The sequence below is a fragment of the Miniopterus schreibersii genome (genome assembly GCF_964146895.1).
Source record: "Miniopterus schreibersii genome assembly, chromosome: 11".
Classification (NCBI taxonomy): Eukaryota; Metazoa; Chordata; class Mammalia; order Chiroptera; family Miniopteridae; genus Miniopterus; species Miniopterus schreibersii.
Genome location: NC_138111.1, coordinates 5,561,824 through 5,588,311, shown reverse-complemented (window position 1 = coordinate 5,588,311; position 26,488 = coordinate 5,561,824). Strand labels below are relative to the sequence as shown.

Below are 26,488 nucleotides of genomic sequence, written 5' to 3'. Positions count from 1 at the left end.
GCCCGCTGACGGCTCTCTAGGCTTTAAGGGACCTGCTGGGGCTGGGAAAGGTGTTAAGGACACATGAGCACCAAATGGAGCCTTTCTCCATGATGAGGTCAGAGGATGACAGAGAACAGAAAGGGGAAGATGGTTCTCCCCAGGGGATCCTGGGGCCTCCCCAAATCACCCGGGCCTGGCATATCCCCAAGGCTGCCATGGTCTCTGGCTCACACCCTCTGCTTAGTGTACTCTTGCTAACCTGGGGGGATCACTGAGCCTAATTGAAATTTTGAAGTGGGCTTAGAAAGGACAGGTTGTGACCTGTCCGGGGCCACCTGGTGGGAAGCCCTTCAGGTCTCACCTCCTCAGAGGGGCACTACTGACCATGCCCCCCCCCCCCCCACCAGTTCAATCCTGACGCCCTTTTCAGACCCTCAGGGCTTCTCGCACCGAGGAGGCCAAGTCACTGCCCACTTGACCGGCTAATGTGTGCCACCCCCACTATCAGGAAGCCCCCCACAGCTTCACTGCATATGAGAGCTCAGTCCCCAGCGGGGGTTAGGCACAGAAAACAGGCTCAGAGAGATGAGGGCTCAGGGCCAAGGCCACACAGCAAGGATGCAGAGGAAGCCAGGCCCAGGCCCAGCTCTGCCTGACCCGAGGCGCCAAGAGCATGGACCCTGCCTCAGGCCCGCTGGATCCCCAGCTGGATCCCCAGGCCTGGCGTGGCCTCGTGAGGAGGGGTCCTGGGCCTTCCACCAGAGCCCGGGGAGGAGCAGCTGGCTGAGGTGGGCTGAGGGGCCCAGGGAGGAAGGGGGGGCTGGGACTCAAGGCCGGGCGGCCATCCCACATAAACCAACCCCAATGGAAGCGAAGAAAAAGGAGTAAAACCGAATGTCCTCGGAAATTCCTTTAGTGCTCAGCTGTCCATGAAAACAGGATAAAGTGGCTTCCTCTGTCTGTGACCAGCCGGGCAGGGTGGAGGCGCTGAGCTCAGGCCAGGGCTCCTGAGTCAGGCAGGGGTGGGGCTGGGCTGAGGGGGAAGGGGCTCCGCGCTGCTACTGGAGGGCATCCAGGTGGGTGCAGACCTGGGAGAAGACGCTGTCCACGCAGCCTTCGGCATTGACCTGCAGGGAGACTGGTGGTGAGGACGGGGACGCCGGAGGCTGGGTGGACCCCACCGTGGCAGGCCCCCCCAGAGGCCAGGCCTGGCTCCCGAGTCCAGCCGCAGTGGACAGCAGCCTGTCATCAAACCAGCAGGGAAACCAAGGCCCAGGAAGAACAGCTGGCCCAAGGTCACAGCAATTTGAGGCCAAGCCAGGCAAAAACCCAGGTTTCCTAGGGCTCCCTCGGGCCTGCAGGGGGCGCACCTTGCGTACGATGCCACGTTTCTCATAGAATGTGATGACAGGTTCTGTGGCCTTGTAGTAGGTGTCCAGCCGCTTCTTGATGGTTTCCTCATTGTCATCCACACGCCCGCTGGTCTCTCCACGCTTCAGGAGCCGCTTGGTCATGGTCTCAGGGCCTGCGTCCACATACAGCAGCAGTGTGGGCTGTCCAATCTGTGGGCAGGGCACTAGTCACAGGGGACCCTGTCCTGCCCACCCCAGGCCACCTCCCCCACATTTTCCCAGGGGCCCCACTTGAGATCCCCTCATACCTTCAAGGCAACCTGACGGACCTTCCTAAAACCAATCTGCCTTGCCACTCCCCTGCTCAAACCTCTTCCATGGCTCCCCAGTGCCCTCAGGAGAAAGTCTAAACTCCTTTCCTGACCTATGAGGGCCTGCGCAGTGGGCCCTGCCCCTCCCCGCATCTGGTGCTCCTCACTCCTTTGCTCTCCTTGCTTCAGCCACACTGGCTCTGGGCTGGGCTGGCTCTCAGCAGCTTCCTCATCTGCCAGGCCAGGAGCCCTTTCCCTCAATACCAAGTGCCCACCTTCAGATCCAACTAAAATCTCATTCCCCTAGGGCAGTCTTCCTAGATGCCACCCCCACCGCCATCCCCAGCCCCTGGGACATGGTCTTCCAGTTCCCTCTACTTATGTCCTCAGCACCTCTCAGGAGGGCCTCTGGTTATTTACCAGCCATCCCTCTCCCCAGCGGGCCCGGAGCCCCTGAGGGCAAGGGGCGTCTGTCTTACAGCAGCAGGGCTGGGTAAGGACTTGAGAAAGGAACCAGGGATGAGTGAAGGGGTGAGCGGCAACTGAGCTCTGGGAGGTTCTCAACAATGTCACTGTCATTGGAATGATTGTTTCATCACCAAGAAGACTTGGAAGGGCGTGAAGGAGTTGACCTATCTTCCTTTGGTGGGGACCTGGCGCCCCCTGGTGTCCAGAGTAAAAAAGACCAGATACTGGACCCCTGAAGGCCACAGCAGGGCTGGGCCCTGTGCAGAGCCAGGCGCCCAGACCAACACCCACAGCAGCCCCAGGAGGAATGAGAACTTTCAACAACCCCATTTTCTAGATGTGGCTCTGAGGGTCAGAGGTAACATCACACAGCTGGTGCCTACCTAGGTCCATGGCCTCCTAGTCTGAAGGAAACCCAGCCAATCCCCATTTCACAGATAGGGAACCTGAGGCCCAGATCTGGGTAGACACTTTCCTGAGGTCTTGCAGCCACTTAGAGGGCAAGAAATACAGTATCCTACCTCTAGATGTGGCTCAAAGCTATAGAAGTCTAAAGATGATTCCTGTCACAGAGATGGGCAGTGGGGTGAGGGTCTGGTCCAGCCCCCAGCCCACTGGGATGCCCAGTCCTCCTGGCAAGGCCTGCAAAGAGTCTTTCTGCCAAGAAGCCCTCCCTGAACCCCCCGCACACCCTTACTGACCTCTCCCTCCTTGGCACTTACGGCTCATTTTTCCCCCTATATGCATCCCAGTGTCTAGGTGCACTGAGTCCATGTACACACACTGTCTGAGGTGCGTGTGTGTATATTGCCAGGTGTGTGTGCACATGTACCCAGGCCTGTGTGCATGGATGCATATGCCTGTGGCTTTGTGCACATATATGTGAACCTCAGTGCCTGTGTGCACATGTACATGTGCTGTTGCCTGCTTGTGCATGCACATGTCTATATACATGTGTGTATTTGGGTGAGATGCCCTCACCCTGTGGAGGGTTTTCCTGGTGGGTACCCATTCCAGGCAGCTCAGAGGGATCATCCTCAAGGCCCACTCTCTCCAGCAGGATTCCTTGTGGCCCCTGGAAGGAGGCTGGACTCTCCTCCTGGGCATCCGAAGCCTCCAGCCAGGCCTGAACCTCCCTCGCCCACACCATCCCCAGTTGCCCTGTCCCAATAGCTTCTGTTCTCCCCACACGAGCCTGACCTTCCAGCCCTGTCCATGCTATTCCCTGCCCCTCTGACCGCGTGTTTACAGATGCCAAGCCCCACTTCTGAAAAGTACATTTGCTCTAATCCCCATTCTGCCCCACGAGGCAGCTGTGCCCTATCTATCCCCATTTTGCAGATGGGAACACTGAGGTTCAGAATGACAGCCTGAGGCCTCGAGCAGTTAGGCTGGAACCTCAGCTTGGCCAGGCTTATGAACTCCCCAGCCCGGTGCTTCCCGTTGTTCTAGACTTTTCTCCTGGGCTTCTAGAAAGACTCCCAGAAAGTCTTCCCTCATTTCCCTCCTTACCCACCCCCATCATCATCACCCGAAATCTCTCCCTCTGTGTCCATGACAGCAGCCTCTGCCTGGCTGCCCCCAGCACAGCTCCCAAAGGCCATCCACCAAGTTGTGCCTTACCCTCTGCTCAAACTCTTCCCCCTGCTGCACTTCCCGAGGGTAGCCGTCGATCAGGAAGCCTTTGGAAGTATCTACCTTGGCCATCATGGCATCTCGGAGCATGTCCAACACTGTCTCCTGTGGGCATAGCAAAAGAAGGAGGGGCCGTGAGCCCCTCTTCACCCCTCCTCTGGGCTTGGTGTGCGCTTTCCCGCAGCTGAAAAGCCCTCTGTACTAACACGGACATTCCACACAAGTCTCCCTCTCCAGGCCTTCTCTGAACCACGAAGACTTGATGGATGGATCAAATCATTCATTCATTCATTCATTCATTCAATATTATAGATTGAGGCCCTCCTCCCTGCCAGCTCCTGTTGGGGCCCAGAGGACACAGCTGTGAACAAAGACCTTCCCAGTCCTTGGGAAACTCGTGGTCTGTTGATTTATCAATTTCTAAGCATGACACAGGTTGTATGGGCAAAGAAGGGGGGCTACTAGAGTATAAAGTTAGGGGGTCTTAGCCCAAATCTGAGGAATCAGGAAAGTCCAAAAGCCAAGGAGGAAAAAACATTCCAGGCAGGAAGGAGTCCATTGAGTCTGAGGGGACAGAAAGGCCAGGGTGGTGGCAGGATGGAGGGGTCAGCAGGGCAGGGTCCTGGAGGCTCTTGGGAGCTTCTGGAAGGAATTTTGTGCCAAGGGCAATGGGGACCCACAAAAGGGTTCAGAGCCAGGGAAGGTCATGGTCAGCCTTGCCAGTGTGTCATGGGCTTTGCTGGCTGATGTCCACTCAGGGCCACCATCACCCCCGCCCACCCAGCTGGGGCCTACTCACCAGTGGCACCAGCTGCCCCTTCTCCATGATTTCCGACAGCATCTTGCCCCTGGCCGAGCCCGAGCTGACCTCGGCCCGCAGGAGGTCCCCGGTGGAGAGGTGGGTGTAGCCGTACTTCTGGACAATCTTCTCACACTGTGTGCCCTTCCCTGAGCCAGGCCCTCCTGCAAGCGCCCACCCATTCAGAAACCCTGAGAAATGGAGTCCTCTGCAGGGACAGGGTCTGCCCAGGTCACCCATGGAAGGAGGGGCACAGCCCAGAGTGCAGTCCCAGGCCCCAGCTCCCACCAGTGCCTGCAAAGACCCCCCCCCCCCACAAGTGCACCACCCGCCTGCCTCGGACTCACCCACCACGAAGATGATCTTGGTTTTCTTCAGCTTCTCTGTGGGAGAGAAAAGGGGGAGCAGAGCTGTCACTTGCAGGACAAATAGCCAGAGGCACCTCTGGATCCCAGGCCTGTACTGGGCCCGAGACAGAGGGACAGACACAGCTTACACTCCTGTCAGGGAGGCAGACAAGCCACAGCCCGGAGCAAATGGTGATGGCGAGGAAAGCTCAGGGACTGGGACAGGTCAGGGGAGAGAGGGCGTTCCAGGCAGAGGGACCAGCAGAGGCAAAGGCCTGGAGGCCACAAGCACAGGCTGTAAGAGGGACTCTGAGTGGCTCGAGTCACCCCAATCCCTGTGGGTGGCTGGACAGCAGCTGCTGGTCACCTCGGGCCTTAGAGTCTTCCTCACTGCGGAGGTTTCTGGATGAGCAGCAGGCACCCATGGTCCTGTTCTGCTGTGTCCCCTACCCTTCCCCTCCCAGACCCTGGGCCTGCCCATCCCCGCCTTCCTTGGGCGGTTCAAGTGCGGAGCTGGCAACCACAACATATGTTGCCCTGGAGACAGTTGCTGGGGAAGAGGGCTGTGGTGAGCATATGGAACCCTTGCCCAAAGACAGAGGCCAGTTGACATTCCGACCTCCGTCTCACTCACCCTTAGAACTCAGCGAGACCACAGCCCCGCCAACAGAGGGAAACTGAGGCCTAGAGGGGTGGGGGCCTGGTCTAGGGCTGCCAGAACCCAAATTGGAACCCGGGGCCTCTTCTCAGGCTGCTGGCCTTCCCTTCCCCGGGAAGCAGGACCTGGTTGTGAGGCCTTAGAAAAGAAGTCTCTGCCCCTTTCTGGTTCTCTGTCCCTGTCCCAGTGACAAGGTGAGCTCAGAAGCTCCCAGGGGCTCTCCCAGTCATGAGGTTAGAGCCTGGAGGAGCTGTCAGAGCGACGTCTCCCATGCCTTCCCCACCCCCTGCCTGCCCTGTGACCAGCACAAGCCTGGGCGTGGGGGAGGCTATAGCCCAGTGGCAGCTGACATTCAGAGCCCCAGAGGTGGAAGGGTGACCACTGATTTCAGGCAGCAGCAGTCAGGCCCACTGGGCTCCTTTAAGAACTGCCCAGGCCGAGGCTCAATGCCAGGGATGGGATGGGTGGTGCTGCCAGGAGACAGGCCAGCTGGGCTCTCTGCCCATGACTCCTTCTAGGTCAGGCCCATAGGAGCCTGGAGGACCCAAGAGCCACCCCCACTGGAGAGTGGGGAAACTACATCCCAAGAAGAGCATCTGCACACTTGGGGCCTCTCTACAGGGCAGGCCTCCCCTTGCCAGTGCCTACCCTCTCTAGAAAGAGGCAGGGATTCAGCTCGAAAAATACCAGCATAGGATGTGAGCTATGGGGCACTCTGGAGCCTCAAGGAGGGCCCATCACTTCTAAAATTAATCTTGAAGCTGGCACATCCCATGAGAGGCCTGAGGAGGGTGCGGGAGCTCCCCGGCAAGCCCCATCTGGCAGCCCGAGAGCCTCCTCCAACCCCTCCCAGAGTGTCTCCCGAAAGCACACCCCCTTAACAGCTGGGCACACTGAGGTACAGGCAGTGAGCAGGAGAGAGGAGCCTCCATACCTTCCATCCTGCCGAGGTCCAGGGAGTGGAGTCAGCACTCTGCAAGATAAGGCACAGGTGGGGCGGGTGAGCGAGAGCTCCCCACCCTGCCTCTGCTCCAGCCAAGCCACAAGCCACTGGGGTGTGCCAGGCCCTGACTTGCCCTCAGAGGGGGCCGCCGGAGGCGGGGAAGGTCCAGGAGTCCCAGGTGACCTTGGAAAAGTCATCTTTTTTCCGTGTGCCTCTGCTGCCTCACCTGTCGAGAAGGGCAGAAGTCCCCTCCCACCACTGAGGGCCTCAAGCAGAGACACCAGCCACTGCGGAGGTGCTATCCTCCCAAGTCCCAGAAAACAGGGTGAGGTCCTCTGCCCGGCACCTTAGCAACACTCCCCAGGGTGGAGGGAGAGGAAAGCTGCCAGGAAGCGGGAGGAGGGACAGGAGCTGCGCGTGTGCTCATCTCCAATGGGGTTTGGAAGGGGTTGCTCGAAGGGACACAGGAGTCTGAAGTGAGAAAGCTCTTCACGTGGACATAGCCCTGCAATTTTCAAATGAGGGGGTTCCTGGGCTTCCCCCTCCAGGCCCAACTTCTACCCCTCATGTGGCCCCTGCCCCCTCACCCAATGGAGGACGTTGCCACACTGCCCTCCTTTCCCCCCAGCACATAAGTCAACCCCAACCCCTCCAGGGACCCCACTCCACTTCCACAGCCCCCCAGGGACCTCCCCAAACCTCCCCTTCCCATCAGTCTCTTTAGAATTGCTGCCTATATACACTTCTGGCCTTCACCCACCTGCCCTCGCCAAGGCCACCTGCAACCATCACAGCCACTCTTGCCTTGACTGGACCCTTGGCCACCATTCCTCCTGCCTGGGACCTCACCTCAGACCCCTACTCCACCCTCTCACTATTGGCTTCAGGTTCCCAGGACCCCTCCATCCCTGCCCAGCCAACCCAGGCCTCTCTACCCAACTCCATAAATCTACGGCCCCTACACAGGCCGGAGGCCCTGCAGACTCTGAACAGCCCCTCCTCTGTCCCCAGTTAGAGTCCCTTCTCTCACACCCACCTCCATCCTGCATAAGTGCATTCCAACCCTCTTGCTCCTGAACCTCTCTGAACTGTGTCCTCACGGCCACTACCTTGTTCCAAGCAGGGGCCTTCCCACCTCCATACCCCTCCAGGACATCTTCAGGATTTCCCAAAAAGCATAAGACCACACTGCTCATCTGCTTAAAACCCTTCCATCTGTGGCCACCTCAGCTCCCAAGATAAAGCCCTCCCCCCACACACACACTCTGCAGCTTTATCAACTGGGGCTTAAACTGCTGGGAGCTCCCTCACCCCACCATGGGTCCCACCTCTGGGCCCCAGCTCATGTTGCACCCAATGCCTGAAAGCCTTTCCCTAAGGTGTTAATGTTTAGGACTCACTTTAAGTGTCACCTCCTTCAGGAAGCCTTCCTGAACTCTGCTCTCCACTCCTACACTAGCAGGTACCTCCTCTGAACTTCCCCTGGCGTCACACACACACCACACTGTATGGGACCGCTCTGTTGTAGTACAAGCCTGTGTTCCCCACCACGCTGGGCCTGGCCCGGGCTGATCGTAGGGCTGGGGGCCTTACTCCATCCCTGTGGCCATCTTGGCAGGGAACTGAGGCTTGGAGAGGAGAGACTTGCTCCAGGGCCTGGCTGGGGTCAAACCTGGGGCTGCATTTTCTGCTGCTCTGGGCCCAGCACCCAGTAGGTCCTTAAGCAGCTGCTTGTGGGCATGAGTTCAGCCTCTTTCTTGCTGAGTATGCTTAAGGAAGGGTAGTAGCTGCCAACAATTCAGCAGCTGCTGGGGGAGGGGGAGGTCCCCCAGGCCAGGAACAGCCTGTAGTGAACCCCCCTGCCCTGCTCCCTCCCAGTAACCTAAGCCCCACTGTCCTGCTGGAACCTGCCGCCGCCTTGGTCCAAAATAACCTGGGTTATGAAGAGGCCTCTTAGGGGTCAGGGGTCCAGGACGGAGTTAGGTTACAGGCTCAGCACACACGCCTCATAAGGTCTCTGGATCCGGGCCACAGTGATTCTTAGTATATAACTGGGTGGTCTGCCAAGGGGTCTGGGGAGCTGAGGCCAAGGGGATACAGACTTAACCTCAATCACAAGGCAAGTCCAGGGCAAGACCCAGGTCTGCCATCTCCTGACCAAGAGCAGCCTTTTCAGTGGTTGGCAACCAACTAGGGGTCAAATCCCAACTCCATCACTCAGCTGTGTGACCTTGGGCCGCTGGTGTCCCCTCTCTGGGCCTCCACCCCCAGGCCCTGTCCCGCTGCTGCTGAAGAGTCCTTGGTGGGTAGTTGAGTAGTACTCAGGAAGGGCCCCAGGGCTCCCCCAGAGCCCTGCCCTTTCAGAAGGCTGAGGCAGGGGCCAAACATCCAGGGGGCATCCTGTGTCCCCCCCCCCAGCACTCAAAATGATGTGACAGGATAGCTCCTCCAATCCCATAGGCTGCCCTGCCCAGGTCCTCCAGGGCCAGGAGTCAGGCCACAGCCCCCCTCCCAGGGCCCCAGCTGGGACATGCCAAGGACAGGAACCTGGAGCCCCAGGAGTATGGGCTGGGACAAAGGGGTGACTGTCTAAGGCTGGGAGGGACTGCAACACACACACACTCACACACACACTCACACACACACTCACACAAAGGCACAGAGTGTAGCACAAATAGCCAGAACAGCATCTGGGGAGTACAGACAGGCAAACACACACAGATCACAATCATGGACACACACTGAGCCACACAAATCCCAAGGATACCCTGGCACTCGCGAGCAGCACTCCTCAGGTGCCCGCGGCTGCCCACTCCCCGCGGAGGCCCGTCCCCCCCACGCACACAGGCAGGCACGGGCGCACACTGACCTGGGGGTGGGGTGCGGGTGGGCGCCGGGGCCAGTGCGTGCCCTGCCCGTCCTCGCCAGCCACCCGCCCGCAAAGGCGACTATTTATAAGGCTGTCAGCAGGCGCGCGGCATGCCGGGAGCCAGCTCCGAGTGGCAGGAGCGGGGAGGAGGCGGGGGGGGGGGGGGGGGGGGGGGCGGAGGGAGGGAGGGATGGGGCTGGACGGGGCAGAGCCCACGGGAGCCTGCGCCGCACGCCCCCAGGCCTGCTCACGCTCACGCTCACGCATTTTTACTGTCCCCGAGGGTTTTCCGTTCCTGCGGTACCTCCACTTGCCCTCATCACTCCAGGGGTCGGGACTAGGCTTCCCATGTGACAGCTGGGTAAACTGAGGCCCAGAGAAGAGCGGCCCTTTGAACAACATCCCGCAGCAAATCGGTAGCAGGGAGAGGCCAGACCAGGGAGGGAGAGGACTGAGGCACGGGTTCTGGGGGCTTCGCTGGCGGGACCAGTCCCCCAGATCCTGCGCAGACCCCCCTGGAATTCCTCCTCCCTTTTGGGAAGGGGTTCCAAGAACTCCTCTGGGACTGAAACTCCCCAGGACCCCAGCTGGTGATTGGATAGATTATTTTAAAAAACCCTGCCCCCATGGAGCTGCCAGGCAACTCCCAGCTAAGCCTAGGAGGACGTGGGCCATTCAGAGCTCTGTCCTCAGAGGGGGGGCCCATGGACCTGATAAGAGCAGCTCCCAATAACGAGCATTCCCCGTGGGCCAGGAGCTGGGCAGAAAAAACTCGGACTGGGGCCATGTCTGTGAATCCTGAACGTGGAGGAAAGTGGGGTCACACCTGTAAAACAGCTTGCCTGGCATTCCCAGGTAGAAAGTGATGTGTTTGTCCATGGAGACCAACATACAGCAATATGCTCAATAATGTAGCAGAGACCAGGACCATGCAGCTTCAGACCACACCACAACCTTGAAGGAGCAGCCCTAGGTGGCGGGGCGGGTTAAATTTAGAATTTGTCTTGTAGGCACTAGGGAGCCATGGAAGATGTTTGAGCGAGAGAGTGAGACTACCCAGAGAGTGAGACCACTTTAGGTGGGTAGTTTCTTAGCAACAACAGCAGCCTAGGCACCAAGAGGCCTGCATCTAGACCCAGCTCTGCCACCTGCGACATCAGACAAGTCCTTACTCCTTGTGACCTTAGTTTTCCCATCTGTGGGAGGGGCAGGTGCTGGGTCAGAGGGTCGGCCTTAGAAGTTGTTTGAAAGGCCCTCTCAAAAGCTGTAGGTGGCTGTGGGCATTGGTGTGACCTCTTGGAAAAGCAAATTGATGAAATCACTTAAAACTTCAGATGTGCTCTTCACCTCTGGGAATCCCATGTGGACACCGACTGTGGGCAGGATGATTCTCTCGTGCCAGTGGGGACCAACTGATGGGGGGGACGGAGGCGTAGCCGGGCAGGTGCGGAGTGGAGACTGCCCTAGAGTGGGCTTGAGAAAGGAAGCCGGGGGTCTGTGTGGCTGGTGGGGTCGGGGCAAGAGAAACAGGCAAACAGCCCAGCTGCTCCGATCTTACCCACCTTCAACAATTCTAAACACGCAGGGGCGTGTGTGTGAAATCCATTCCTCAGTGTCTCCTCTTTGCATTTTAACATTTCTGAGGTTGTGTTGTCTTATGATCAAATCGAAGGCATCTTAAAGGTGATGCAATGCAGAACTGAGGGGGGGAGGTGCTCATGCTTTTTTTTTTTTTTACAACAAGCATCTATTATTTTATATATAAAACACTTTTAACACAGATGTACCTTGAGGACATTATGCTAAATGAAATAAGCCAGTCGCAAAAAGACAAACACTGTATGATTCCACTCGCATGAGGTATCTGAAGTAGTCAAACTTACTAACTCATAGAAAAGGGAAGTAGAATGAGGTTCCCAAGGGCTGAGGGCAGGGGAAATGGGAGCTGCTGTTTAATGGACACAGAGCTTCAGATCTGCAAGATAAAAAAGCTCTGGAGATCTGTTTCATGAAAATGCGCACATACTTAACACTACTGAACTGTACTCTTAAAAATGGTTGACTGGTCAAGCTTGTGTGTTTTTTGCCACAATAAAAAAAATAAATTCAAAAATTGTAAAAACGGGGGGGGAAATATTTTCAGTACCTGTTTTAATTATTTCATTTGCATATGACCTATGGATTTCCCACCAATCCTGGAATATTAAAGTTTCAGGAATTTTTTTCTCAGCTATAACCTAAAGAAAGAAAAACTGCAGAGAGATGAAGGAGGGAAGGAAGAAAGGGAGGGAGGGAAAGGTAAAAAACTGCAAGGAGATAAAACCTGGAAGGTTATACCCTAAACTGTTAACAGGGAGTAGGACTGGGTGATGCCCTCACTTTTTATCTTGTATCATTTGTATGGCTTAAATTATAACATAAAAAATACCTAAAAACATAACCATATAAAATAAAACCAATTTTAAAAAACATTTTAAAAATATATCTGGTTAAAGAAAGAATTCCCAGGCTTGAAAATGAGCCAGCATTGGAGACTGAACTCCAAGGTTCACAGCACATGGTGGCGGTGGCAGGGCTGCCCCAGCTGGGCCTGGCCGGACTGCTGAGCATCGCAGGGAACAGCTGGAGTGGTGGCTCCGGGAAGCACATGCTGGGTTTGTAGCTGGTGGGAGATGCCCCCACCCCCAGGGAGGGGGGCGCTCACAGAGGTGACAGGGATACAAAGGAGTGCAGGGGGGTTCTGAACCCTAAATGAGGAGGTGGGTTCATCTTGGCCACAGCAGTGAGCAGGTGCTTTCAGAGCAAAAAAGGACTGAGAGGAGGCGGGCTCAGGAAGATAAGTGACAGTGAGCACGCCAGCCTCCGAGGGTCCCCTCTGCGGGGATGAGTTTGCGGGGTTGAGGGCTAGGCCCCAGGCCTCCTGCCCCCAGCATCCTCCACCGAAGTTCTTACCTCCTGATGCTAAACCAACCGCTAGCAACCGCCTCCTTTTGGCGCACTCCTGGGTCTCCCTTTGTGTCTGCCAGTGGGCAGGCAGATTCCCAGAAGCCTTTGCGCAGGGCTAGCGTGTACAGAATTCCATATCTCCATCCCCATGCAGGGCCTTAGGCTCCCCACATAATGACTTTGCAAGGAGTCCCTGACCCTCCGACACGCCTACCACCACCACTACCATTATTGTGTCTGGTGGGCTCAGGCCGTGGGCCCAGTGACATCCCAGCCTCCTGCCTGTCCCGCTGCTGTCCAAGCAAGGATGACCTCTCCAAGTCAGAGGGATCAAGCCTTGCCCACTCGAGCTGGCACTCGTGGCTTGCCATCTGGCCCCAAGAGCCTCATCTCCCACTGCTCCCGCCTCCTGCCTACTCAGAGGGGCTGTGGGCCCCACCACTGGGCTATTGCTTGGACCATGCTTCCCGCCTGCCATCCCCTCCCTCTTCAATCGCACCCAATGGAGAGCACGGCACAGCTACTTACTAGAATGCGTACGTGAGTTGAGAGTCAGATGCAGTGCGCCCTTCTCTCCTCCCAGCTCCCTGGCCCCCCATCCCAGCTGGCCCAGTGCCCAGGGAGAGCCCTTTCCCGGTCCCCAGCAGGCTGCCTGCCCTTGTCTCACACAGTCACCCTTTGTTAGGCCTCTGCTCCCAAGGGCATCTTATCTGCCTAAACAGGTTGTAATCTCCTAGAGTCACAGACCCCCTTTCCCCTGCCAACCTGGAGTTGTAAACAAGGCCTTTCACTAACCTGCTCCCCAAACCCTCCCAGGGTTGCAGCCCCGGCTGACTCCTGCCTGCTGAGCCCTGCAGGAAATTTCAGCTCTGTGCTCTCGGCACCCCCAGGCCCTAGAGCCAACCTCTGACCCCATGGCATGCCCTGTCCACTCCCTCTGACTCCTGTCCTGGCCTCCTCTCTCCTGTGCCCCCCAGGTGTTTTCTATGACAGGCATGTTATTCTCTCCCACCCACCCCCCTTTCCCCACTGGACGCTCTCACCTCAACCTCTGCAGGACTCTCCCCCATCTTCCAGGCCTCAGAAGAATGTCACCTACTCAAAAGCCCGTCATAGCACCTGTTACTATTGTCTTTGTAGCCCTTACTTCTGGTGGTGGCCTGACTGGGACAGAGCCTGTCATGGGGCCCCACCCCTCCCTAGAACCTGAGCTCCTTGAGAGCAGTGTGTGGTCCTGGAACTGGGGCTCTGAGAGAGGAAGTGACTGGCTCAAGGTCACAGAAGCAGGGGGAGGCAGGACTGGAAAAGCCAGACAGGCTTGACTTGGGAACCCCACACCTCCCCAACCCCCAGAGTCGCCAGCTCTCCACCCAAGCTGCAAAATGCATGACTCACTGGTCAGCTGAAAAAGCTGGCTGTCCTGCTTATGTGTGAGCTCCCAACCTGGAGGGTGTGGGCACTTCCCGAGGAGGCCCAGAGCCCTGGCCCAGGGAGCCCGGCTGGATCAGGAGACATAGGAGATGGAGCTGCTGCTTAGGTACATTTATTCCTGTACAAATCATTACAAAACCAAGTCTGGGGGAGTCACCAGCCCCCAGCCCCCACCCCAATGTGCAATGGCTTGCTGCTGGCCTCCTCCTCTACCGGCCCCTCCTATTCCACAGCCACCTCCAGGAAGCCCTCTAGTCTTCCCTTCCAGGCTCCAGAAGAGCAGGGGCAACCCACCCCACTGGGCCCAGCAATAAAGTGCCTGATAAAGAGTGAGGGGGGACAGGACCCAGGGAACACAGTTCCCAGACCCCTAGAGCTTTCCCAGGCCTAGCTGGAGGGAGACTCTTGGACGACTCTAGCAGCTGCAAACAAAGCAGCTGCTTGAAACCTCAGTTTGGCTGATCCCCCCCCCTCCCATTTCTCAGCCCCAAAGTCTCCTCCAACAAGTGGAAAGCCTCACCTGGGAGTTTGCACAAAAATACCCTCATCTCCAGGAGGTGGGGAAGGGAACCCCAGGCCCCTAGGGAGCTGACGGGTAGTGGCCGGAGGGGTCCAGCGTTACGGAGGATGGACCCAAGGCAGTCAGTGGGGGAGGTGGGAAGGGGTCGAAGACGTCACATTAGACCTGACATGGGCAGGATGCCAGAGAGGCAGACAAGGGGTTTGTCCAAGGCCTCTCAGGGCAGAGCCAAGACCCAGGCACTGGCCCCCTACCTCGGGGACCCTCCAATCCCATAAATGCCCCAGCCTGGCCTCCAGACAGTTCCCACCCCCCAGGCAACCTTTCTTTCTGGCTCTGGGAAGTGAGGGGGGGCAACACAAAGCTTCCAGGTCCTTGGAAGAGGACCCCATTGTCCCAGCCAATAGGAAATGATTTGGGGACGATCCTGGGGCTCTGAACCAAGGCCTCATGGGAAAGGACACATCCTTGGCCTCACATTTTTCAGAAATACCCTGATTGACTATGCTCAGACCCTGACTAGACAAGAAATCCCGACACCCCTGATTAACCACATAGAAGCCCAAATCCCTGAATGGCCACGAGATGTCCCCAGGCCTGACTGGCTGGAGGATACACCTTCTTCAAGGCCCTTATTGGTCAGAAGACACTCCGGCCAGCCTTGATTGGCCAAGAGAAGGCCCTTGGTGGAGTGGCTGGGCCCAGAGCCACTTCTCCTGTGTCCCTCAAGAGGGCCTCACAGGCAGGGCAGCCTAGGTCCAGGAGGGGTGGGAGAAGGTGATCCCATACAGGTGGGCCCAGGACGAGAAGACCCTCTTCTCGGTGATGAAGCGGTGGTGGTTGCCCCTGTGGCTGTGCTCGTTCTGGATGTAGGTGACACACTCGTCGGGCCCCCTGGGCTCATAGTAGTGGTAGGGCATGTTCTGCAGGCGGGACCGCTGCCTCCTGGGGCAGAGCAGATGGGGGCTGTGAGGGCAGAGTGGGCACCGGAGGGGCCCTTGCCCCTTCTAGCCCCTGACCTGCTGTAGGACCTTAGTGGAGGAAATCCCTGCCCTTCCCTGGGCCTCAGTTTCCCCATCTGTAAAATGTAGGGTGGACTAGGTTTGTGACCACCAAACTTTTTTTTAATGCAATGGATCTTTTCCTGTCCCCAAGAGCGTGGCAGAGTAGGGGACAGGTAACAACTGTGGGCTGTGGAGCTTGGCCCCACCCTGTTTTTCTCATCTAGGAAATGGGGAGCATGACATGCCAACCCCTTAGAATCACTGTGAGGAGCAAATGAGATAAATATAGTCATGCCTGGGACACGGTCAGCACTCAGTGAAGAACAGCTGTCACCTCTTGGGCTTTTCATGTAGTAATAACAGTTATTATTAATACGCAAACTCTGGACTCTGGCTGAGCATGGGGTAGAGGCCCCCGAGGCAGCTCCAAGGAACAGTCTGCATATCTCTGCAGAGCAGTCTGAACACCATCAATAGAGACCCTTAAAGGCCACCCAGACCAGATTTCCAGGCCCCCAGCTCCACCCCATGGCCAGTGAGTGGGCATTGTCCTGGAGGGGCTCACCTGCAGTAGTCGGGGGGGACCATGCCATAGACGTGCACTTGGTCACACAACTCCACCGCAATCACCATGGTGAACCAGCCTGTGCTCAACCACGAATGGGACTTTTCCCTGGGGGCAGAGAGGGAGCGTGATGAGGGGGCATGCAGGCAGTGCGGGACAGGCAAGGAGGAACAGTCAACTCCCCCCATTTCACAGAACTCCTCCCACCCACTCACTGGGCCCTCTCCCCACTCAGTCACACAACACACACACACCGTCCAGCCCACTGGGGGAGCATGAGTTTGCTGGCAGAGGGCTTGTCTGGATAGAGGTGAAGGGTGTGGAGAGAGCTCCTTTGAGAGAAAAAGTAGGAACAGGACATGCTGGGAATAAACTCCCAAGGAGACTGGTCACACCTGGGCAGGCCAGGAGTGGCCATGACAATGGAGCATTCCAGAAGCAGTGGTGCCCATGCCAGGAGCAAACTCCTACAGGGAGACTAATCAGAGACAGTCATGCTAGCAGTGACAAGTTCAAAGCAAGGCACAGAAGTAGCTAAGAGCCTCGAGCTGTGCTGTCCACTAGAGTGACCACATGTGGGCATGTGTGAATACTTGATTTGTGGTTGAGATTTGCTGTCAGTGTAAAATACACACTGGATTTCTTAGAGAGTGTGAAAAAAGAATGTGGAACATGACATTGATAATTTTTTATATTGATTACATGATGAACTGAAAATATTTTGGATATATTTGGTTGAAGATGGTTCTTTGAAAAGTTTAGAAGAAAATAAACTTCTCTCAATACTGACAAAAAAGGAAAAAAGACACAACACTATCAAAAATAAAAGAGAGAATATCATCATAGACCCTGTAAACTTTAAAAGAGTAAGAAAACCACAAAAAAACTATATACATGATAACTTAGAAGAAATGGGCCAATCTCTTGAAAATCACAAACTACCAAAACTCACCCAAGATGAAATAGATAACCTGAATATCCTGTAACTATTAAGGAAACTGAACTCATAGTTTAAAATCTGAAAAAGAACACTCCAGCCCAGCCAAAGTGGCTCAGTTGGTGGAGAGTCGTCTCCTGAACCAAAAGGTCACTGGTTTGGATTCCCAGTCAGAGCACATGCCCTGGCTGCAGGCTCAATCCCCAGGGCATGCAGGAGGCAGCCAATCAATGTTTCTCTCTCACATCAATGTTTCTCTCTCTCTCTCTCCCTTCCTCTCTCTCTAAAATCAATAAAAACATATTTTAAAAAAAGAATAAGACCACTCCAAGCCCAGATAGTTTCACTGGCAAATTCTATCAAACATTTAAAGAAGAAATAACACCAATTCTACATAATCTCTTCTGGAAAATAGAAAAGGAAACATTTCCCAATTCATTTTGTGAGGCCAGCATTACCCTGATATCAAAATTAGGCAAAGATAGTACAAAATAAACTACAGACTAGTATCTCTTATGTACACAGATACAAAAATCTCAACGAAGTATTAGCAAATCATATCCAGTAACATACAAAAATAATAATACACCACAACCAACTGGTGTTTATTCCAGAAATGCAAAGCTAACTCAACATTTAAAAATCAATCAGAATTATTCACCATATTAATAGTATTTTTTTTAAAAACTAGTCTTTTTTAAAAATAGCCTTACTTGATGCAGAAAAAAAATTCTATATCCAGTACTGATAAAAACTCTTAAGAAATGGATAATCGAAGAGAATTTCCTCAACCTGATACAGGGCAGCTACAAAAACCTATAACTAACCTTAGATTCAATGATAAAAGACTGAACGCTTTCTGCCTGAGACTGGACTAAGGCAAGGATGTCTACTCTTGCCACTTCCAATACAATGCAACACTGTATTGAAAATTCCTAGCCAGTGCAATAAGGCAAGAAAAAGAAATGAGGCATACGTATTAGAAAGGAAGAAATAAAACTGTCCTTATTTGCATGTCATTACATGACCATCTACACAGAAAATCCCCAAATAATCTACAAAAATCCCCTAGAACCAATAAATTTAGCAGGATTACAAGATATAAGGTCACCACACAAAAATTGTATTTCTAAATACTAGCAATGAATAATTGGGAACCAAAAAAGATTTTAAATACCATTTACATTAGCTCAAAACTTTAAATATTTAGTTATAAATCAAACAAAATATGTACAGGATCTATATGTTGGACGTATTGAGTCAAATAAAATATATTAAAAATAATTTCATCTGTTTCCTTTTACTTTTTTAATGTGGCTACTATAAAAATTTTAATTACATATGTGGCATGCATTATTATTTCTATTGGGTGGCACTGGCTTAGCTTTTCAAGAACAGGGCTGGAAATGATGTGTACTTAGAATAGAGCATGCTGGGAGCAACGGTGTGCTTAAATCAAGAAGTGCCAGGAATAGTCAACACTTTCCAGGAGGCATACTACAGAGAGCTCCCCTAGAAAGATGCTAGAGATGACTGTGCAACCTTAGAGCAGAGCATGCTGGGAGTCCTCCTTCCCTCTGAGCAATGCATGCCGGAAGGAAGCCCTCCTGGGAAGATGGGACCATGCAGAGCATGTTGGAATGACTTGTGCTAAAAGCTAAACATGAAGAGAACTCCCCCAGGAAACCTGACCAGAGACTGGCAAGAAGTGACCACACCCTAAGAGTAGTGTTAGCTGGGAGCAAAGGGCCCTCTGCGCAAAGCATGCTGAAGAAGAGCAGAGGGGTGGCCAGAGGGGGCAGGCAGGAGGCTGGTACCTGTCCTTGCCTGTCTCACCCCGGAAGAGGTCGTCAAATTGGCGCATGCGGCCGGGAGAGACGGCGTAGGCCTCCAGGTTGGGGAACGCCAGGCCTGCCTTCTGGATGGTGCCCACAAGGCTGCCCCGGGGCTTCTGCATCTTGTCTGGGGGCCCCCAGAAGATGAACACGGTTTCGGGGGTCCGGTTGAGGAACTCCTGGGGCCTCATCAGCACACGGTATACACTGGAATGGGCCACCACGCGGAAGGTGGTCTTGTTGCCCACATCTGCTGAGTAGCCCGTAGTGGGTGCATCATTCATGCGGATTGTGCACTCGGCCCGTTCAATCTGGGGACCCAGCTTGGTGCCCAGCAGGTGGCTGGAGCTGGTGACAATCACACACTGGTGGCACCTGGAGGGCAGCATCTGGGGGGAACAAGGAAAGTCAACACTGTTACAACCATTCTATTCCAGGCCCTCCCTGTACTCTGTACATTCAGGCCTCCAGGAGGCTAAAATAATTATGCCCATTTTAAAGACAGAGAAACTGAAGCCCTTTCATTCAATGGTCAACAAATAGAGTGTCCCAAAAAAATGTATACACACTTTAACAGCTGATAGCTCAATTTTGAAAATGAAATGTATTAATAAACACATTAGCCTTTATAGTTATTCAAAGTGTATGTATACATTTTTTTGGGACACCCTAAATTTATAGCAAGTTGGCTAATGGTCAAGTACTCAGGACAGAGCAACCAGCAAAAGGGACCCCACTCCTGCCTTCATGAACTCTTGGTCAGGGAGACAGACAGTGAACAAGTGAAAGATAAAATAATGCCAGGTCGTAAGTGACATATTCTAGGAAGAAAATCAAATAGGGGCAGGGGATCAAGAGTGACAGGAGCAGGGGCTGTTTTTGTCTTGTCAAGAACCCCAGTGTCCTATCAAACCCTGTGTGGACTCGCAGAGAGAGAGACCAGTGAACACCAGACACACCTGTTCACAGGGGTTCTGAGGAGATAGTAGGAATTTAGTGCTAAAGGTGGAACCTTGTAGAGAACTGAGGCCCAGAGAGGGCAGGGCACTTATCCAAAGTCACACAGCAAAGAGAGGCTGAGAGCACTGGGAGTGAGGGCTGTGGCTGCCAGGGCCTGCCCTTTCCTTTATCGGAGATGGAGAGTGGAGAGAGGAGGAGGGAGCAATGGTGGTGGGCAGGGGGAGGGCAGCCACCAGGCAGTTCCCCAGAGTGGCTGCCCTACCTTGTTGCCAAGAATGGGGACATAGCCATCGGTGATGCTCCACTGCTTGAGGTTGACAGGCTGGCGACTGTGGCCCTGCAGGGGGCCATGACGGAAGACCTCGGCGCTGCTGGAGCTGTAGAGGATGAGGATGGTGACCAGAGCAAAGAGGCCCACGAACACTGCTGACCGCTGCTCCTGAGAGGGGAGAGGGCTGCTCAGGGCCCAGCGGCCGCCTCCTCACCACCCCACACCCAGCGAACCCCTGCTCCTCCTTCCAAGCCAGTTCAGACACTCTCTCCTCCAGGAAGGCCTCCTCCAGCTCCCCGAGCACAGGCCACAGTACCCTGAGTTCTGAGGCCGGGCCTGGGTCAGCCTCGCTCCCCAGTTCCCCAGCTCTCGGGGTAGGGACTGGAGCACAGAAGGTTCTCAGAAGGAAGGTCTGCCACACTGGATTGTACGTGGGTGTCAGAAGGATCCCTCCAGCTGCAGCCGGAAGGATGGTTGGAAACAGGTACGAGAATCAAATGAGATGATCCAGGTCTTCCCCAAACAACAACTCTCCGTAAATGTTCATCATTTATTTAAACCTGGAGGGGATGGATCTGCTCAGGAATTGGACTGCATGGGTAGATAGGGCACCACCATGTGGATGAAAGGGCAGGAAACTGATATCCAAATTGCCCGCTGGAATATATCTTCCCAGGGTCTGCAAGGCTAGCCGAGACCTGAGAGTCCTGGCTCCTTGTGCTAAGCCCACTGTGCTGGTTATCCATGTATTGCTTCTCAGCTCCAAGTTCACCCTTTTTGCCAGCTCTGTGAAAATGGATCTGGGCTCTTTGCTTGTTTTTCCTTGGCAGCTAACTGCCTATTAAGCTTTGTCAGTAGAGGGCACTGGAGAGATACAGCAGAAAGAAAGGCATTTACTTCTGACTCTGGTGCACAGGCTCCTTAAGCACCTACTCATCTCCAACGCCCAAGGGCTAGCAGCCAGCTGCACTCAGCAGATTCCTCCATACCCACCCCCAGGCAGTTTCAGAACAGAGTGCCTCCGAATCCTGCTGGGATCAGAACTCCTCCAGAGTTGAGCTCAAGCAGTACACTCAACCACCTATGACATCCAGAGAACATCAGCTTCCATGCCTGGAGTTTTATATGGAGGTTGGGTGCCCCCCAGGAGTTATCTCCTGTGAACAGCCTTCCCTGTAGCCTAGAGGGTGGATTTATGACAACTCACACCAGTATCGCATCACACTGTGTCCTTTGCCATCCAGTGGACCATAGCTGTGTCCTCCCCAGAAAAGCCTGGATCTCAGCCCTGGGGCTGGTAGCAGCTCTTTAAACCTGCTATTCCTGTATTCCTTAGAATTCCAATCTCTCATTACTCCAATGCCCGATTATAGTTAGTAACTCTTTACATTAAACTTTCCCTGTTCAAATTATGTGGTTTCTCTCTGCCAATTGGACCCAAACTGATACACCCACATCACCCTGCTTCCAACCCTCAAGCTCTGCCAAGGCTGTGCTGCAGTGGATTCTAGGAAGGGGGTGCGCAGGACCAGACATATAGTAGGTGCTCAGGAAAGCATGAATGAATGGATGGTGGGGAATCCTGACACCCCAGAATGATGCTCACAACATTCTGTCATCTTTGGCTGACTTCTGCTCCATCCTCCAGATGCCCACTCACCTCTACCTCCCCACCCCCACCCCCTGCACAGCATTCCAAATCACCTTCTTGGACCTGGGCCCAGAGAGGCAGGAGCTTGCCCAAAGCCACACAGATCAGTGGTACAGCAGGGCTCAAACCAGGGCCTCCCTGGCATCAGCCGCATCTTGGCAAAGGAAAGAGACTTGTGGTAGCTTGGGTCTGAGACAGGTCTGCAGAAGCCCATCTCGCTGAGGAAAGTAAGAGGCTGAGATGGGGACAAGAAATAGAGGAGCACTTACTTTGTTGCTACTCATCTCTCTCCGGCGTCTGCTGAGTGACAGTGGCCAGCGTCCTGCATGTGACCCAGGGGGCAGGGATGTGTGCTCACACCTGCAAGTCACAGAAAGGGTTATGGCCTGGGTGCCCTCCCACAGGTCCAGTTGGTCAAAGGCTACACCTTCCCACCCCTGTCAGCTCTCCTACCTACCCATGACTTTAAGGCTCAGGGCTGTATCCATTTTGCAGACAGACACTAACTAAGGCCCAAAAAAGGCAGAAAACTGCTTGAGGTCACAGGGCCACATGGTGGCAGAACCCTGCCTCTCTCCATGCCCCTTGCTCTCTTCCACTCTGCTCCCCATACTCTGGCTCTCCTAGGCAGTTGGCTCCCATGCTGGGAGGCCTGGCCCCACCCGGCAGGAACCCCATTTGCACCCCTACTCTGAACCCTGCTTCAGGTCCCTATGGCCTTGGAATAAAGCAGCACTCCTTGGAGGTCCCTAAACTCCTCTGCACCTGCACCCTTCCAGATCTTGCATAAACTGTCTGCAACACCCTGCTGCACCTTGCTCACAACCCACTCATCCTCCAAGCCTGCAGTGGGCCAGGAACTTCCCCTACGTGTCACCTCCCCAGTAGGCTGAGAGCTCTCACAGGTCTTCACTCACCTTCTCTGCTGTGCCTCCAGAGCCCTGAAGATGGGTGCAGGAAGATGGCCGAATGATTTCATTAATTAACGAGTAATACCTTAGGGGTTAAGGAGACGGACTCATCTGTCAAATGGCTATAATCACAGCCCCACCCTCAGAGGGTGTGTGGGGTCCTCAGGGGACGAGGCACCCCCGGGCAGCCCTTCCTTCCTGCCCCAGCCCCAGTGGCCTCCGCTGTGAGGGGACCAGCTCAGGTCTGCTCATAGCACCCCAACCGACACCCATCCTCTCCTCGCAGAACCCAGCTCCTCTCCAGATTTCAATTTCCCCACCTGTCAAAAGGAAACAAGCACTTGTGTCCAGCCGGCTCCAGCCAATTCAAGCCCAGAGGGCACTAAGGTTGGGAGAGCGCAGAGGGAGAAGCTGGGGCCCGGGGCTCCCCAGCTCCGTCCTCCCTTCCAGGGGCCCCCCAGCTCGCGCCACCATCTCCGCCCCCAGACCTCGCGGCTGTTTACTCCTACACCGCCACCAGGAATAGCCCGAGAACCTCGGGCCAAAGAAGGCTCCCCCCACACGCCGCTCCTGATTGGCTGGGCGCTGGCCCCGCCCACCCAGCCCGGGACTCTTTCCGTTCCGTCCGCTCCCCGGGGTGGGGGTAGGGGAGTGGGGGGCCTCCCCCGCAGGGTTTCACGTTTCTCCCGGGCGGGCCCTCCCAGCCAATCAGGGAGGCCCCGGGGCTCTCACCCGGTACAGATCTAGAAACTGAGGCTCGACGGAAGGGAAGGGGGGGCTGTCTTTGGACTCAAGAGACCATCTGAGCAAAAGACAGGAGTCCAGAATCCCAGGGTCGCCCCCACATCAGTCCTGACGCCTCTGGCGTCCCAGGCCCTCTCGGAGCCGAGCCTCCTCCCTCACTACCCTTTCCTTCAGACATTCTAGAGCACTCCGGTTCCCAGGCGCACCCCCCACTTTCCCACCTTTGCCTGAGCAGTGCCCTCAGCCTGGACCGCGGTCCCCCTGGTCAGCCCCGTCACAATCCTGCTCTCGAGAAGGCCATGGTCAATACAGCATCTCAGGTTCAAGTGCGAATCCCGGGTCCACCACTTACTGGCTGAGGGGCTTTGGGCAAGCCATGGACCTCTCCGAGCCTCAGTTTCCTCATCTGTGAAATGGGAGTAATAACAGTAACTCAGGGGATAATGGAAGGATTCAAGGCCCTGTGGCAGGGGAAGCACGGGTTTTGCAGGTGCTGGGTCAGGGCCAGCCGCTGTTAGCCGCTCATGGTTCAAGGCCAGCCTCACCGAGTTTTCCAGCAAAACGCCCTCCTCCTCTGACCCCTAGCCCAGCGACTTCATTCTCTTGTCAGGAATGTGTACAGGAGCCAGCTAAGCATCACCCACTTAATCTTCCTGGCAACACTGCATGGGAGGGGCTCTTACTCCCCAATTCACAGATGAGACGCGTTCAGAGATGCAAAGTGCCTTGTAGGGTTGTCCAGAGCCTGCTGGGGAGCCTTGTTTCCAGGGAGCAGCCCAGGGCTGAGGTTGAGGGGATCTCCCTCAAGGGTACCCCGGGGCTGGAATGAACCAGAGACCCCCGAGAGTGTGCCCAGCCTCTGGCCTGGCACCGGAGGCAGGCCCACTGGTGAGCGACTTGCTCAGGCTGGGAAGGCAGCAGCCCCGAGCACTGGGCCGGGAGCGTGGGCCGGTACCCAAAGCGGGCCCTGCTGGAGGGCTGCGTCCGCGGGACAAAGGTGGGGGCTACACCCTGCCCTCTGGTCTGGGGCCTTTGCCTCCCCAGCCGGGGGAGTCCTCCCGCAGGGTCGGGACACCCCCACAAGCTGCGCAGGAGGAGAGCTTTGGGGAGAGGGGGGAGGGGGCACCTAGTTCCCAGATTGGAGGGCGCCGAGCCCGTGGGTCCACCTTGGAGGGGGGCGACTCACCCTCTGCACCCCCTTTGCGCTGACCCCACCAACTCCCGCACTCGGGGGGGGGTGTCCAGAGCCCTAGCCCAGCTGGGAAGAGAAGGGAGTCAGGACGGTGGCCGGGCCCCGAGCTCCAGCGGGACGGACAGAGGCAGGAGGCCCAGCGAACCCTGCGACAGCCCTTGGGCACGAGGACGGGGATCTCCGGGAGCCGTCGCCTGGAGAGTGGGTGTAGGACAGCCCCCGACGCCCCCGCATCATCACTCCCCATCCCCAGAGGCTCCCGACCCCCCCCGGCGCGCGCGGCGCCCCCTCCCGCTGCCCGCCCCCGCGCGGCGCCCGCTCACCTCCCCGGGGGAGCGCCCGGCCCCCCGCGCCCCCGAGCCCCCTCACATGGCGCCGGGGGCCGAGAGCCGGGGTCCGCGCGCCTCCTGCGGCCCAGGCCCCGCCGCAGCCCCGGCCCGCCGGGTCCTAGCGCCGCCGCCGCCTCTCCGGCCCAGGCCTGGGAGCGGGCGGAGCCTCGAGGGGCTGCGGCTGGCTCCGCCCCGGGCAGCGCCGGGGCGAAGGGCGAGGGGCGGGCGACCCTGGGTCGGGCCACGCGAGCGCCTTGCTTACTCCTCTGGGCCGCCGCAGTGGCAATAAAAATAGCCTTCCGGACCCCTTTAGTGTGGGTCATGCCCACTTCTATCTCGCTTTATTGTCACCACGACCGAAATGGGGAAACTGAGTCCCAGAGCGCACTGCACTTGGAATCAGTTGAGTTTCTCTCTGGGCTCCCTTACCCAGGACCTCCAGAGCCGCGCACCCAGCAGTCGCCCCGAGTGAACTCAGGGTCCACCTTGGATTCAAGTCCAGTCGGTCCTCTCTAGCTGTGTGGGCTGGGCGCATGACTTCCCCTCCCCCTGCCTGCCTGGAAAATAGGGCGAACCACCACCTCGGAGGGTGTTGTAAGGTTTAAAAATGTTGTTGACATTTCGGGGTATTCATTACATCATTTTATGTGATAGTGAAAATAACCGGTGGCCGAGATAGGGGCCTGCTGGGTGAACGGTGGGTTGGCCACAATGTTTACAGGCCTGACAGAGTTGGCCACAATGTTTACAGGCTGTTTAAGTGCAGAAAGCAGGTTCTAGAGTGGCATCTCTATAATCCCTTTGGAAAACAAAGATATAAAATTGTGCTTTCCCCTCCTGGGTTTATACTCTGGAGAAATTCTTGCACGTGTCCACGTCAAAGCTCACAGCAGCCTTGCTTGAAATAATGCTAAAGTGGAAACAGCCCATGTATCTATCAACGGGAGAATGGAATTTTTTTACATGTGGTACCTTCACAGTGTGGAATATTAAATAGCGGGGGTGGGGTGGGGTGAGGGAATGAATCGCTACAATTGTAAGGATGAATCTTGGAGACATAAGGAGTGAAAAAGACAAGTCTCAGAAGACAAATGAACTACACAATGTATTGTTTGCGCATATATAGCAGGCAGTAGGCCACCTCTTGAAGGGACAGAAGATAGCTTTTGCCTATCAGAGTGATCCAAGTTTTCAAAGCAAAAGTCAAGAAACCAGTTGTCTCTGTTGGGGAGGCAGGGATGTGGGAGAGGGGAGGAAACACTGGGGTGTGAATTTCTAGTAAAGGTCTGGTCTTTAAGTGGGATATGGGCTCAACAGGTTCATTATATTATGTTTTATAACTTACAGGTATTGATAAATGCTGCCATTTGTGTGTACCACAGTATTTTTTTAAATTAAATTTATTGGGGTGACAGTGGTTAATGTGAACATATAGGTTTCAGGTGTGGGTTTCTATATTACAAGATCTGTTTATTGCTGTGTGTGCCCACCCCCCAAAGTCATATCTTCTCCCATCAACATATATTATATATATATATTTTTTGTAATCCTCACCCGAGGATACTTTTTCCATTGATTTTTAGAGCAAGCGGAAGAGAGAGAGGGAAGGGAGTGAGAGAGAAACATCAATGTGAGAGAGACACATCGATTGGTTGCCTCCTGCACTTACCCTGACCGGAGCTGGGACTGGAGCCGGGATTGAACCTGAAACCCAGGTATGTGCCCTTGACTGGGAATCAGGAATCACACTGGAGACCCTTCGGCACGTAGGCCGATGTTCTAACCACTGAGACACTGGCCGGGGCTGTCACAGTATTTTAAAAGAAAG

The 26,488-nt window shown here is 55.3% G+C and overlaps 2 protein-coding genes across 15 annotated transcripts; both read right to left on the bottom strand.

Moving 5' to 3' along the window:
- Positions 1-877: 877 nt before the first annotated feature.
- On the bottom strand, positions 878-15,919 carry AK1 (adenylate kinase 1). 3 transcript variants are annotated; one of them, XM_081152276.1, is made up of 7 exons: positions 15,831-15,919; positions 6,487-6,525; positions 4,895-4,930; positions 4,548-4,711; positions 3,737-3,853; positions 1,353-1,544; positions 878-1,109 (listed from the first exon to the last, which is right to left on the bottom strand). In XM_081152276.1, the coding sequence occupies exons 2-7, from the start codon at positions 6,491-6,493 to the stop codon at positions 1,041-1,043; spliced, it is 585 nt and encodes a 194-aa protein (XP_081008402.1). In that variant the 5' UTR covers positions 6,494-6,525; positions 15,831-15,919; the 3' UTR covers positions 878-1,040. The 3 variants fall into 3 exon arrangements, with proteins under 3 accessions (XP_081008402.1, XP_081008403.1, XP_081008404.1); XM_081152277.1 differs by lacking the exon at positions 15,831-15,919 and adding an exon at positions 9,365-9,492; XM_081152278.1 differs by lacking the exon at positions 15,831-15,919 and adding an exon at positions 6,722-6,855.
- Positions 13,833-24,805, bottom strand: ST6GALNAC6 (ST6 N-acetylgalactosaminide alpha-2,6-sialyltransferase 6). 12 transcript variants are annotated; one of them, XM_081152275.1, is made up of 8 exons: positions 24,655-24,805; positions 23,492-23,545; positions 22,402-22,425; positions 21,754-21,844; positions 19,825-20,001; positions 18,585-18,991; positions 15,831-15,938; positions 13,833-15,206 (listed from the first exon to the last, which is right to left on the bottom strand). In XM_081152275.1, the coding sequence occupies exons 2-8, from the start codon at positions 23,515-23,517 to the stop codon at positions 15,014-15,016; spliced, it is 1,026 nt and encodes a 341-aa protein (XP_081008401.1). In that variant the 5' UTR covers positions 23,518-23,545; positions 24,655-24,805; the 3' UTR covers positions 13,833-15,013. The 12 variants fall into 12 exon arrangements, with proteins under 12 accessions (XP_081008401.1, XP_081008395.1, XP_081008390.1 ...); XM_081152269.1 differs by having other exon boundaries at positions 22,402-22,480; positions 24,655-24,765; XM_081152264.1 differs by having other exon boundaries at positions 22,402-22,480; positions 23,361-23,545; positions 24,655-24,763.
- Between the last annotated feature and the right edge of the window lie 1,683 nt (positions 24,806-26,488).

Excerpts from the sequence above, each read along its gene's own strand:
- AK1 (XM_081152276.1), bottom strand. Across the intron at positions 1,545-3,736 it reads GGGAAGAGTTTGAGCAGAGG|ATTGGACAGCCCACACTGCT; the intron begins GTAAGGCACAAC and ends CCCTGCCCACAG. Across the intron at positions 1,110-1,352 it reads AACGTGGCATCGTACGCAAG|GTCAATGCCGAAGGCTGCGT; the intron begins GTGCGCCCCCTG and ends GTCTCCCTGCAG.
- ST6GALNAC6 (XM_081152269.1), bottom strand. The coding sequence starts at position 22,463 with ATGAAATCATTCGGCCATCTTCCTGCACCCATCTTCAGGGCTCTGGAG. Across the intron at positions 18,992-19,824 it reads TCCCCATTCTTGGCAACAAG|ATGCTGCCCTCCAGGTGCCA; the intron begins GTAGGGCAGCCA and ends TGTTCCCCCCAG. Across the intron at positions 15,939-18,584 it reads GGTGAGACAGGCAAGGACAG|GGAAAAGTCCCATTCGTGGT; the intron begins GTACCAGCCTCC and ends CTCTGCCCCCAG.